The sequence below is a fragment of the Pteropus vampyrus genome, unplaced genomic scaffold (assembly GCF_000151845.1).
Source record: "Pteropus vampyrus isolate Shadow unplaced genomic scaffold, Pvam_2.0 Scaffold91, whole genome shotgun sequence".
Taxonomy (NCBI): domain Eukaryota; kingdom Metazoa; phylum Chordata; class Mammalia; order Chiroptera; family Pteropodidae; genus Pteropus; species Pteropus vampyrus.
In genome coordinates this window covers 2,696,934-2,711,585 of record NW_011888872.1, presented here as the reverse complement: position 1 = coordinate 2,711,585, position 14,652 = coordinate 2,696,934, and the positions used below count along the sequence as shown (strand labels likewise).

Sequence of the window (14,652 nt, the reverse complement as noted above, 5' to 3'; positions counted from 1 at the left end):
GTCAAAATACTGTATTTTTGTTACTTTTTGTGATGCGCTGAATTAATCACACAGTTCTGAACAAAGTCAACATGTGAATTTGTTCACTCTCTCTATATATAAAAGATAATAATCTAAGATATTTCAATAATGCATGAATCATATGACTCATATCTTAACACAGCTTTGAGTGGACCCATGTTTGTAGAACATAGCTTTGACTTTCCTTTCTTCTATACAATATTTCCTCCCTTTGGTTTACTAGAGATGAGTAATAAATTATATCAAAGGTCTACGACTAGAGCCCAGAGGCTAAATACAGCCAATGCCTGCTTTTGTAAATAAAGTTGTACTGAAATGTAGGTACACCATTCCTTCACCTCGTCATGGCTACATTGGTGCTACAAGGGCAGAGTTAAGTAGCTGCAACAGAGATCTTACGGCCGATAAAGCCTGAAAAATTTACTATCTGGCTTTACACAGAAAAAGAATGCTGACACCCCCCCACACCACCACCACACCCGACTCATATTTACTAGTTAAAAAATGATACAAGGAAAGAATAATAATATTCACATGGACTTTGGAATAAAACGAACACTCAAACTAATACTGGGTTCTATAAGACCAACTGGAGGGCAGAGAGGAAATTAAGTGGTAATTGAGACCTTTTCTAGGAACCCTCTTTGTGAATTGGCTGAGGAAAACAGAGATCTTATTGTATGCTTAGTTTTTATTAAGTTTTTTCAGGCCACTTAAATATCTCAGTGGATTCATTTCTCAAACTTTAGTATACATCATAGTCACAGGGGATGAGGAGGGGGCAGTGGAAGAAAAAGAAATAATTTACACATTCCCTCAAAAAACTGCTGTAATTATACTGCCAGCAATGACAGTCTACGTTCTACAAATCAACTAGTTTATCTCCTATTATTTCTTTGTGGTTCAGTAATGCTTTATTTGCGAGTGACTATCATTGTCACTTATCATACATAATAACCAGCCTTTAAGATAGAGAAAATATAACAAATTGGGAAAAACAAACAAATGAAATCCAGTTCTATTTACATTTGTTTTTCTGTAAGAGGCATTTCATTATTTTCAACTGGTTCAGTAAATGAGTTTTTTGAGTGTCTCTAATCTTTAAAGGAATTCTCATTTAGAGGAACCTAAACATTAAGAATAAACTGGGGTTCGAGGGTGGGCAAAATGGGTGAAGGTGGTTAAAGGCACAAACTTCCAGTTACAAAACAAAAAAGAATAAATTAATCCTGCCTATACTTCACCTATGCTGCCTTTACATCTACTCCTATGACATATATATATATATACTTGATCCCAAGTGATAGCCACCATACCTTTCGTTACTAATCTAGAACTACAACCCCTTTTTTGCCACAGGTATCTTAAAACTCCTAAATGGATGCTGGTATTTTTTTCATACCATCACTGTTCAGTCTCAGCAGAAAAATCACTTAAAAAATGATGGTTATGGATAAGGGTGTATGCATCTGATGACCCGAAAATATCAAGGATGGAAATCAGTTTCAACACAAATGCTGCTTGAAGATGTGCTAAGGATTCTGAGACAGAAAACATTATAATGTATGGATCCGAAAAATATTTAATAGAGATAAAACCTATAAACTTCAGCAACTACTAAAATAGTTTGTTAAAACATACTGCAAAGCAGGTCATTAAAAAAGAGTAAATTTAGTAATTTTTATCCTTGCTTAAAACATAAACCTTTTTTTTCCCCCTCAAGTGACTTTTTTTTTACACTTTAACAGTAAGGCATAACATAAAACATAAACCTTTTAGAGGACTTACCTGTTGTATTATTTGATGGTAGCCATTAAGTATTGTTCTCAGCTGCCAACTACACAGTAATCTAAAATTTTAATGGAATAATTTGTTCATTGTTCAGAATTAAAAGAGAAAAAAACATGTATGCTAACACAAACATGCATGTACATAGGAAAGAACGACAAACATAATTCTAACAAGTTAATAAAATTTACCACTGATAGAGTTGAAAGTCTTGACTTTGAACTGTCAGTATGAATTTTATTTCGAAGTATAAATAACTGCAATCAGTAAATATGCAAACAATATATCTTTTTTAAATTTTAATGTACCCAAAGTTTTATACTTAACTAGATTCTTCTCCAAGTTAAAGAAAACCAACAGTTTAGATTATAATATACAGAACTTGTATTTGAGAAAGCATATGTAGTAATATAATCTTCAAATTCCAGAGTAATGTAACTAAAAGGATACATACTTTAAATTGTGTGAGTATCAATAAATTAATGTTCATCTATCTACTGGCTCACCTCAGCCAGTGCACTCAATACTGCTTGGTAAGTAACTCTTCTAGGAATTGCTTTAACTTACCTAGAAGTAGGAGGCCTATCTCTGAGTTTCTCCAAACTTGGCCTTTTTGAACGATCATGATTCCCTCCATTCTTGGTCTGCTAACCCCCATTATCACCACTAACTCCTCTCTTAGCAGCAGAGTAACTCATTCAACAGTCCACGGGAAATCCCTGTCGAAATGTACTTTCCATCATCCCTTGCTACCAACTCAGTTACATCAATTTAATCATTAACTTACTTGCTGCTAGTTTTTCTCTTTAATATATTAACTTGCTCAAGCAAATCTCATATTTAAAAAACAACATTATTATAGCTCTTCTTTGACTGCACACCCTTCTCTAGCCATTCCTTTTCCTCAAAGTAGTTTATACTGTTTATATTTCCTTTCTACCCACTCTAAAACCCAACACAACCTGGCTTCTGCCACTATATGAAACCTAATCATATCTAACATGATCTCTTTGCAAAACTCAGTACTGTTAACCATTCCTTCCTTAAGTCTCTATTTGGCTTCAGAGAAACTGTCCAGATTTTCCACTTCTCTTGTCAATCCTTAGACTTCTTCAGAGGTCCTTTTTATTTACCAGTTCCTTAAATGTTGGTATGCCCAAGATTCTGTCACTGGCTTTTACTTTTTCACCCTACACAGGCAAGCAGTGGAAAGTCTATTCATATTCATAGGCCCAAATCTCATATCTACTGTGACTTCCACATACATCTCCATTCTAAGTCTCACAATCGAATGCCACAACAATACACTACTACCTTTTAAATAATTCCTCTTGCTATTTCACACCTGATATGCCTTAAAACAATTTCTCTTCTATTTCTCCATCAGTAACCTCTTCTCTAGCTTAGTGATCTGAGCCAGGAACTTGGAAAGCATCGTCCCCTCCCCTTTCCCTCTTATCTCTCACTTCTCATCAGTCACAGAATCCTGTCAATTCTACTTATGTCTCTGGATTCTTCCACTCTTCTACCCCTACAGATATTTAGGAGCAGAAATGAGCTTTGTGGTGCTACCTAAATTGCCAGTCTCGTCTCTTGATATTCCCCAATGGACTGTCTGTACCAACAGCCCATACTTATACCTAACTTATGCCAGGACTGAATTTATGAGTCTTGCCACAGACTGAATATACACATAATTAACATCAGTCAAAAGTTGAAAACAAAGTCTTCTAATTCTTTTGTATTCTCCTTTTATACTTCAGTTCAGCACTTGTTAGTGAAGTTTACAATATTGCTATTTACTGCTTTAAATAAAAAAAAAAAATCAGAGAATTAATGTGTCATCTTTGAAAAGCACTTCAGTACTAGGGAAAATAATTTACAAATGCACAGACTTAAAACCAGAAATGTTTCTGGTAAACTAATAAGCATTTTAGGCAAAACTCTAATGACTAGAATCAGTTTATACCAGATTAACTGATTGCCTATCCCACAAAGATGCATGTATATAACATCACCTTGCATTCTTCAGTTGTAAATCTTCAGGCAACAATATTCTAAGGTGGAAATCTCTCCCCTGTGGAAAATATTGAAAAGGTTCAAATTTTCATCATTCACTTAATGTTATGAGTTCACTTAGTGTTAAGAATCAAATAGAAAAGGCAATGTTTCCTTTACTTCCTAAAAGGTATCAACTTTATCCAAATCTTTATACTTGTTAAAATATAAGCAACAGAATATTGCATTTGAGAGAAAATAACTGTCAAAAAATTTGTAATTACTGGGAAATCAATGCATTAATAAAGGACTTTGTTTTAAAGAGAAAGTCATTCATAAAAACACAACTAAAAAATTGTTAATGTAGACATAAAGAAATTTAAAATGCTATTTCTTGGGAAATAAATTTATGGGGAAAAATTCCTTACAATTGATTTGAATATGGAAGGAAAATAATCATAATGTAAAAAAAGAATATATAACACATTACTGGCTTCATATTTTCAATTTTCTAAATTTTAAAATGAAAATATATTTAAAAAATCTAAATGTGAGAAATATTTTCCTAAATCAGAATATATTTAATTTTCTCCAACTCAAAGACCTTTTAAAAATATAATTGCCAACACATTACTTCTTTTAAATATTCACTAGCTATATATTTAAATATACCAAATTTTACTTAAGAATCTTTCTACGGAACTAAGGACTGTTCTCAGAAATATATTGTTTTACTTTCCCAAGAAAGTGAATGAGTAAGCAGCTTAAACTTTGTACCTTAAATAGAATACACATGAAATCTGAGCAAAGGTAAGCAGAAAAAGACAAACAGAAATATAATCTTTTACTCCAACAGTATAAAATGAAAAAGAGTAATAAAATTCTCGAAAAACAATTACCATGAGAATTTTAGCACGGTCTCCCTCAAAGCAGTTTCAGAAATAGAGGAACACAATTAAATGTACCCCATAACCTTTACTTTCATGGTAATATTACAGTTCTGACTTTCATTACATTCAAATGTCCTTTAAAAAAATGAAACAAAATGTACTACTGACCTTTTCAAAAGGTCAAGTAACAATAATTCACTATTTCATTAAAGCACTAAAAGGTATTATGTAGTAACTTTAACCTAACTTTATAGACATCCCCCACATAGGTGTAAGAACAATCTGGAATTCAAAATTTACATGAAAAATAGTAAAACCACTCTACCGATCTGTTATTTGAAAGAATCAAATTCCAAAGTCCCTTATTTGCAAAATCCAGCCATTTTAAAAGGTCAGATGCCATATCACATGCCATCATACTTTTCTGATTCAAGAAAATATCCAAATTAGCTTTTTTAGTTAATTGCTCCAAAGAATATTTCCCAGGCTTACAGGGAACAAAAGTACTGACAGTTGCCTAAATGTGAATCTCTCCACACATCCTCCCCAAAAAACTATATAGATCAATATTACGAACAAATAAAAGCATAAAAATCCCATGTCTTCAGCAAAATCAGAAGATTGCCAAAAACGGTAAATATACAGGTAAAAATAGAAAAGACTTTTCTTATTTTTAAAAACCTCTTTAAAAGATAACTGTGCCCAAACTGGAACAATGTCAGCAACAAATAAAGTAGTAAAGAATTATAAAGTAAAGTATAAATTTTCATGAGTCCATACTGTTATAAATAACTAAATTAACAAATGGAGAGTTAAGATAATCTCTCATACAGAGAATTCCATTCTACATAAATTATATAGTTACTTTGCCTTAAAGGAGAGGGAACATAACTCTTCATTCTTTGTTGGGGAATGATGATCATGGTGACTTCCTTCTAAAGAGTACAGTATGGAAAGTGGAGAAAAAATAACTTTATAGTAAAGAAACCTGACAAATGCTGCTTCAGCCAAGTGATCCAGGTCAACATCAATAGTCATACATCATATTGATAGTATGTACACTTGATGAGATGAAATGGTACTAAAATTCTGATATTCTTCTCAAAAACCCATAATCTCAGTATAATCATGAGAAATTCTAGTAGAGTATCCCATTATACTGGACTAGTACTTCTCAATAACGATGGTCATTTCATAATCATAAAGGGTCAATGTAATCAAAAATGAGGAAAGTATAAGAAACCATTACAGGCAAGAGAAGCCTAAAAAGACATGATAATGCATGATAATCTTGGATGAGATCATGGAACAGATTAAAGTTATTAGGTACAAACTAAAAAGTGAATAAAGTATGGACCTGAGTTAATAATGTATCAATATCGGTTCACTAATTGTCACAAATGTACCATGCTATGTTAGATGTTAATATGACAAACTGTATTTGTGTGGCGAAGGGAATGGTATTTGGTAACTCTGTGCCATCTGCTTTTTCCATAACTCTAAAACTGTTCTTGAAAAATAAGTCTATTAATTAAAAGAAAGATAACTGTTTAAAAGAAAATGAATAACAGTGTACTGGGAGAGTTATAAGATAAACAGAAATAAAATGTATGACTACAATAGCACAAAAGCCAGGAAATGAAAAATAAAAACATATTATTTTAAGATTCTTATAAGAGACATGGTATACTTTAAATCATGATAAGTTAAAGATGTATATTGTCAATGCTAGAGAAAACACTAAAAGAGAGACAAAAATAATATAGTTGGTAATATATTACCAATAGTACATATAAAATGGAATCCTAATATTACTTTAAGGTAAACCATGACAGGTTTAAGATGTAGACTATAAACCCTAAAGCAACTACTTGGGGGTGAGGGAGATGGACTAATAAGCTGACAGAAAAGATAAATGCAATTATAAAAAAGAACTCAATGTAAATTAAAGAGAAATAGGAAAAAGATAAAAAATAAACAAGAACACATGTAACAAACAGAGAACAAACAGTAAGATATTAGATTTAAACCTAATCATATCAATAATCATATTAAATGAAAATGGTTATCAGATTGGATAAAAAAGCAAGGCTGAAAGAAATCCACTTTAAATATAAAGACACAAATAATCATAAAAAAAGATTGGAAAAAGATAAACCATGCCAACACTAATCAAAAGAAAGCTGGAGTCACTATATTAACATTGGAAAATACAGATTCCAGGGCAAAGATTGTTACCAGGGATAAAAAGGGTCATTTCATAATCATAAAAGAATCAATTCACCAAGAGTGCTTAAAAATCTTAGTTTATGTACCTAAAGAACTTCAAAATACATGAAGCAAAAATTGATAGACATGAAAGTAAAAATTATAAAATCGATTATTACAGAGATTTCAATATCCCCCTTTCATTAAGAGAATAAAAACCAGTAAGGATATAGAAAACTTAAATAGCATCATGAACCAACCTGACCTAATGCACTTATAGAACACTCCACCCCACAGCCGCAGAATGCATATTCTTTTCAAGTATACAGAGAACATTTACCAAGATAGACCATACGATAAGTTCCAATAAATTTAAAAGTATCAAATCACACAAATTATGTTCTGTTATTGAATTATAAATCAATACGAAAAAGATATCTGGAAAATCTTTGAACATTTAGAAAGATATATCTTTCTTCTAGGTAACCAGTGAGTCAAAGAAAAAATTAACGAGTATTTGAACTGAAAAAGAAAATACAACATACCAAATTTTGTGATACAGCTAAAGCAGTGTTCGAAGGAAAATTTATAGCACTAAACATGTATATTATTAAAGAAAAAAGGTCTCAAAATCAATGTCGTAATCTTCCACCTGAAAAAACTAGTAAACTTATGGTCGGAAATCAACGAAACAGAAAATAGAGAAAATCAATCGAATCAAAAGTAAGTTCTTTGAAGAGATCAATAAAATTTGTAAGCCTCTATCTAGATGCATCAGGTAAAAAAATACCAATAATAAGATGAGTACAGGAGGTATATATAAAATATATCCATAATTTCTTTGATTTTTCTATCTTTAAAATTTGGTGCCTCATTTCTCTCCCTTTGATTATAGACTGGGTTTGAGGTTTGCTTCTAACAAACAGAATAAAGCAGAAGTAAATATATGTAACTTCGGAGGCTAGGGAAGACAGGGCACTGTGCAGCTTTCTGCATGATCTCTCTGAGGTATCACTCACTCAGGAGAAGCTAGATGCCATGCTGTGATGCACTCAAGCAACACTAAGTAGGTCCATGTAGTAGGGAACTGAGGCCTCCTAATGAAGAGCAGTAAAAACCTAAGGCCACCGGCTAATAGTTGTGAATGACCAATCTTGGAAATAAATTTTTCAGCTCTAGTCAAGCCTTTAGACAACTGACATCCTGGCCAACATTTTCATTGCAAACGCATGAGAAACAATGATCCAGAACCATCCAACGAAGTCACTCAGAATGCATGAACCTTGAAATAATCATACTAAGCGAAATAAGGCAGACAGAAAAAGTTGAAAACCACATGATATCACTTACATGTGGGATATAAACCTAAAAGCAACAAACCAACAGAAGAGACACATGGACAATAGACTAGTGGTTACCAGAGGGTAGGGGGAGGGGGAAGTAGATGGGGTAAAAGGAGTCAAATATGTGGTGACAGAAAGAAATCTAACTATGGGCGGAGAACACACAATGCAATATATATATATATATATAAATATATATATATGACTTACTGCTAAATTGTACACCTGAAACTTACTAGATTTTGTTAAACAATGTCACCATAATAATTTTTTTTAAATGTTTTATCGAAAAAATTCTTAATCCTCAGGAAAGGCGAGATAATAAATGTTTGTTGTTTTAAGCCACTAAGATTTGCAATAATTAGTTGTGTAGCAAAAGATGACCAATTTAGGGAGCATTATTATAGATCCTGAAGATGTTAAAATGATAATGGAATATTATAAATAACTTAAGTCAATAATTTTTAAAACCTAGATGAAATGAATAAATTCTTCGAAGGAAAAAAAACTACCAAAGTTTACTCAAGAGGAAAGGAATAATCTGAGAACAAAAGCTCATTTTAATCACACATGGATCACTTACCAAAAAAAAAAAAAATCAGTAAGTTCCAGATAGAATTTTTACAAACAACATTGCCTAATCGCATCCACTACAACTAGAGCTTAATAACAAAAATAAAAAAAAAAAATCTTCCATGAGAAAATTTTTTAAATCTACAATAAGTTAACTTCTGGATGCAGGAGAACTACAAATTAAAATTATGTTATTTAAAAAAAAAAAACGATAAAACACTACATGCCAGCATCTACTTTAAAACAGTGATGAGAGGGAGTTTTTAATACAAAGCCTTAAAAACTCATCAATAAAACTGTGTTCTCACTAGCCAAATCTGAGACAATTTAATCATCAAAATAAATAATGGAAGTAATTATACTCCATTAAATAAATTATTTTTAAAATCTATGAGTCCATTCTGATGTAAATGGAAAAGGAACACTATTCCATATCATACAATGCTAATACAGAAGAAATGACAGGTAGTTAAAAATCATCACTTGGCAACCATCACAATACTTGACTCAAACGAGAGTCAATGGATACTATGAAACTGAGGTATGTGTGGCGTGTGGGAGCAGAGAGAGAAAAACATCAGTCAAATCCAAATTGGGGACATTCTACCTAATAACCAATCTGTTCTCTTAAAAACTGTCAAGTTCATGGAAAACAAAGACTAAGGAACTAGTCCATGTTGAATATACATGACAACTAAAATGTGCTGCTGAGCTCTTACATTAGATGGCAGGGGGCTGAAAAGGGGTATAAAATACGTAATTGCAACATTAAAAAACTGAATTTCGACTCCAGATTAGATAATGGTATATCGCGATTATATTTCCTGATTTTGATAACTGTACAATGGTTATGTGTGTTCTTGTTCTCATGAAATATACGCTCAAGTATTTAGGAAATAAAGGGCACTATGTCTTCAACTTCATCTCAAACTGTTCAGCACCTAATATCCTTCGTGTAGGTTGGAGTTCATTTAGCAAGTGAATTTAATAATTCACTCTATTTTTGAGAATTATGTTTTGAGACTTCAAAACATATACTAAGTCCTAGGATATAATCCCTATCCTCAAACGGTATGTGTGCTGGGGAGGGAGCTAATGATGAATGTAACGGTCAAGGAACAAGTCTATATTCAAAATTCTAATCTAAGGTATCTGAGTGTAAATGCAGAGGGGACAAATCCAGGCGCGGAATTAGCCCGAGTTTAAAGGATTCTGTTGCGATCATGGACAAACAACTGAACCTCTCCATTTTCCCACGCCTTGATTTATTCAACTATAAAACGAGAATGATTATTTTTTTTTTAACTTCTGCCTCAAAGGGCAGAAGAATTAAGTGAAATAGTGCACTTGGAAAGAGCTTTGTAAACTTCAAAGCCCCTACACGTGTGTACTTTATGTAATAAAGTCCAGAAGAGAAACTATTTGGAATAGTTTACTAAAGGTAATTAATTCTGTTGTCAAGATTTCCTACAAAATATCGCAACTGGATGTGGTCAGGTACACACGGCTTGACAGCCAAAATGAGGTTTTCCTCTAAAATGTCCTTTCTACAGGGAACGCCGATGTAATTAGCACGGGTTCCGTGAACGGCCACCAGCCGTCGCGGGGGTGGGGAGTTGTGAGAGAAGAGATTGCCAAAAAAAATTGCGGAGGAGACGCAAGAGAGGAAGGAGAAGAACAGTTTCAAAGTGGGACAAACCCTCAATTTTGGAAAGGGGCGACACTCGGGGAGGGGAATGGGCGTGGCCCTCCGCCCCGCCCCCCGCTCCCGATGCGCGCTCGGGTCTCCCCTGCCCAGGCGTGGACGCGGCGGCGAGAAACGGGTTTCCAGCAAAAGCAGCAGTTCTCAAACCTCTAGGCTCCTAGTTGTTAGGTCCCGCCCCTCTCAATCCCCACAAGCCAGGGCTCCTAACCGCTCTGGTCACAGACTTCCAGCGGTGGGACCTGCGCGGCGAAAGGGAGGCTCGCCTGGCCAGAGAGCAACACCGGGCGAGTACCTGAGCCGTAATGAATCCTTCATACACGGTTTTCGCCCGGTTTTGGGGCAGAAGCAACGGGCACTGGTGCATCAGACTCGCTTCCGTCTCCATGACTCGCCACCCGTAGAGCCGCAGGGCGGGTGTATCAGCAGGACGGGCTCCGCACATGCGCAGTCCCGCCTGCGCCCAGCGTGCCGAGGGCGGAAACACGGGCATTGGCGGGAAAAAGCCTCCAGGATTCTACTAGCGGAAATGAAGGTCTAGTTCTAGTGGAGCCACCTGGGCTTGCACTCAGCCAAAGTAGACGTGACTCATTAGAAGGCAACATTGGCCCCAGCCAAAGGCGACGTGGAAGATTGTTCTCAGGTTCACAGATCTGACCAAATATTATCATTCTAGCCCTGATTGTTCCGAGAACACTTTTGGTGATTTTGTTTGATTATATTGAAATACTGCTACAACTTTGGGGTTGCATTTCTTCCAGTATAAGATGTTTTTTACAGTCTACGTGTTGTAGTACTTCTTTTACCCTGAACATGCCTCATCTCCCCTTTTTCAGTGTAATCAATCTATTGGCCTACTCCGTAGGGTCTCCTATATGTCCTCAGCATTGAAGATAATGTATTATTCCGTATATAATACTATTTTATAATGTATTATAATCCACTTAATATGTTATACACAATATATTACAGTTCTGTCGCTTACCGGTTTCATCAGATAATATTGTATTTGAGAGACATCATCCCAACAGATGTCAACAGCAGACTGAATTCTGATACACTGCACTCAAATATCTAAGGCAAAACATGAGGGAAGATTGCTAATGATCTTGATGAACGAAAGTTAATTTTTCTTTGACAACCTTTCTAGGAACTTTATAGAAATGCAAATTTTCACCCTTCTATCCCAAACTCTGAGAATGAGACCCAAGCCCTCCAGGTGATTATAGTGCATACTATAGTTTTTCCCCATGGAAACCTCTTACCTTCTGTCAAAGTCTTTCTCAAATGCTACCTCTTTTTAGGAACCTTTCATATCTGATGAAAGTTATTGCTCTGCCTAATCACTTAGTATGTTTTATAGAGCATTGTAAGTGCTCATTAACTATATACTAAGTTAAATTATATCCATTAGTCCTATAGACAAAGTAAAAACAAGTATTACAAGAAATAAGAGGAAGAAATTTCTCACAAGGTATTTGAGTTAGTTTCCATTTATAATATCTTAATAATCAGGCTGGATAGTATTATTATAGACTTTATGGGATTTACTTTAATTATGCTACAATGAGCATGTGTAAAGCACTTTCATATGCTATTTTGTTTTGATAGCAGTGCTCTTTAGATATTTTTTATAATGTCCATTTTCTACACAAGAAAACTGAAATTCTGAGATATTAAATAAGTTGCTCAAGATAGTAACTTAATGACCTGTACAACGAGGATTAAACTCAACTCTTCTAAATTTTAGATTCAATAATCTTTCTATTAATGCACGACAGAGATATACTTGCCATTATGAAACTCAGGAGAAGTTAATCTAAAGTTTTTAATGACTCATTTTAACAAGAGGGCTTTCTTGAATTTAATTTTGAAAGTTTGATGACAGCTTTACCAACATAATATATTTCTCCTTAATATAATTATAACATTTTCTCTTTAAGATCCACAATTGTGAGAGAAGAGAGCCTAAGAATATTTTGACCAATAGGTTCCTCAGGAGCTAAAGATTTTTCATGAAAGCAACCTTAAAGATTTTATACTCTGACATCTTCATTACATAGATTAAGGGAATGAAGCCCAGAAAAGGAAAGTAATTTTTTCACAGTGCTAGCTGTATGTGTGTGTGTGCACATATATATAAATACAGAGAGAGACCAAACTAATACAGTTCTGGAGATGCCTAACTAGGCCTGCCTCAAAACCTACAGTTTCCTATCCTCATTTACTACCCTGAGCTCTAAATGTCTTTGACTTTCTGTTACTGCATCTTTAAAAAGGCCTTTCTGGACTTGGAAGCTTCTGGAAACATATAACAGTTGAGTGTTCCCTGAACAGACATGAAACCCTGTCTAGACAAGCTATCTTCATCGCACTCACTGCCCCCGTCCCCCACCACCGTTCATACACTGAACCATGCAAGTAACAGTCAAAGACAGCTGGCTCTTTGCTTCTGAATCCTCATAACTAACTTATTTGACTTAAAGGTTTTCACAAAGTGTATTGCTGGATATCATCTTAGTTCTTAAGGAAAAGATATCCAAGCTACCTTTCATGACACCTGAATTTAAAAATGAGCATTTACAGTATGATAAAGTCATAGTATGTTACTAGTGGTAGTTATTTTGGGGGAGGGAGATAGAGGACAAGGAATGAGGGTAATGGCCTGATGAGACTTTCTTCTGAACTGTTATATTTTAATGCTTTTAAGGAGAATTATTAGTCTAAAAAAATTTTAACTGAAATTTAAAATACACCATTTCAGTTAGAATCTATATTTCATTGCTCAAATTTTCAGCTTTGTCTCAGGTGTTTCTTCTCACTATTTCCATCAGTAATGGAAGAAGATAGGATACAAGCCATTAATATTGATGATATTAATAAGGGAGAGATTGCTTGAGTAGGCAGAATCTTGAAAAATGCCAAAATTAAGAAAGAGTAGAATAGCCATTTAGGAGTCTTCTCGAAAACTGTAAAAGCAGAACAATAATATCCTACTATCTATGACACTGTGTCATAGAAAGGAAAAGAGAGCAGATATTCAAGATTAAAGCGTGGTCAGCAGTGTGTAATGCTATGTAATGACTGAAAAGAATTACTGGAAGACCTTTAAATTTGATTATTGCAAAAGTACTGATTAACTTTAAAGAGTAATTTGCTCTTGACTGTTTTCTATCCAAACGCACATAAAAGAGCATTTCGTAAATAGTGATGTAGTGAAGAATTTTGGCATTATTTTTAAGTTTTGAAGTTTTGAGAAGAACATGTTGATAATAAATAAACTATAAAGTCTTAGTTATGTGACCAGAGTTTGGTAGGCGATATACGGAAGAGACATCCTAACTCATACAACCCTATCCAAACTCCATAGAAGCACATTCGTTACATAGGTTTTACCAATAATGAGTCTAGATCCATGGCAGGTCCAAAATAATAATGTCTGCCTCAATCCAGGCAGTAAACTTGAAAAGCAGTGACACCTGCAGCCCAACCACAGGTGAACAAAGGAGCATTTGAGGGAAAGGTCTGCTACAAGAGTTAATGGGTTACAGGGGTGGACTGAAATCGGGAGACTATGAGGTCATCATCTAAAGAAAGGATAAGAAGGTAAGTGGGTTATTCAAACAGTCTCTGAAGACCCTTGTGAAATAGGAAAATCCAGGTTATTATACCACCCTCTTCTCCAGCAAAGCATAAAAAGACCCTCTTCCTAGGAAATATCATCTCCACATCAAAGCCACTTATAGAGAGATTAACACCTTACATTTTTTTGATAAACAACTGGAAGAAAAGTCCTCAGATGGCTAAAACCTAACAAAGACTCAGGTAATAAGTGTTGCAGTTAAGGGTGGTAGAATAGATGAGAATTACTCACATGGGGAATGCAAATTTGGAAAGGCCATAAGAGTAAAGTTTGTGAGAATAATAAATACTTAGGGCCGGAAAAGAGTAGTTGTTAAGAGGAGGATGATAGATGTAGAAAATTTGAAGGAAAAAATGACTTCATTTTGAAATTTTTCCTGAGACTAGTCACCTCCATTTACCCAAAGATACCAGAAGGAAAGCAAGAGAAAAGTATATGCAGAGAAGAAAAATAGGATGCACAAAGCCCTCACTTTTATTCTGGAAA

The 14,652-nt window shown here is 34.5% G+C and overlaps 1 protein-coding gene across 1 annotated transcript in view; it reads right to left on the bottom strand.

Moving 5' to 3' along the window:
* The window catches only part of FANCL (Fanconi anemia complementation group L), a 75,223-nt gene that overhangs the window by 55,122 nt on the left and 5,449 nt on the right, over positions 1-14,652 (bottom strand). Inside the window, exons 2-4 of the mRNA XM_011363933.2 lie at positions 10,819-11,040; positions 3,828-3,886; positions 1,810-1,870 (exon numbers count right to left, since the gene is read on the bottom strand). Of these exons, the coding sequence (XP_011362235.2) occupies positions 1,810-1,870; positions 3,828-3,886; positions 10,819-11,040 (342 nt within the window). The remainder of the gene's footprint in view (positions 1-1,809; positions 1,871-3,827; positions 3,887-10,818; positions 11,041-14,652) is intronic.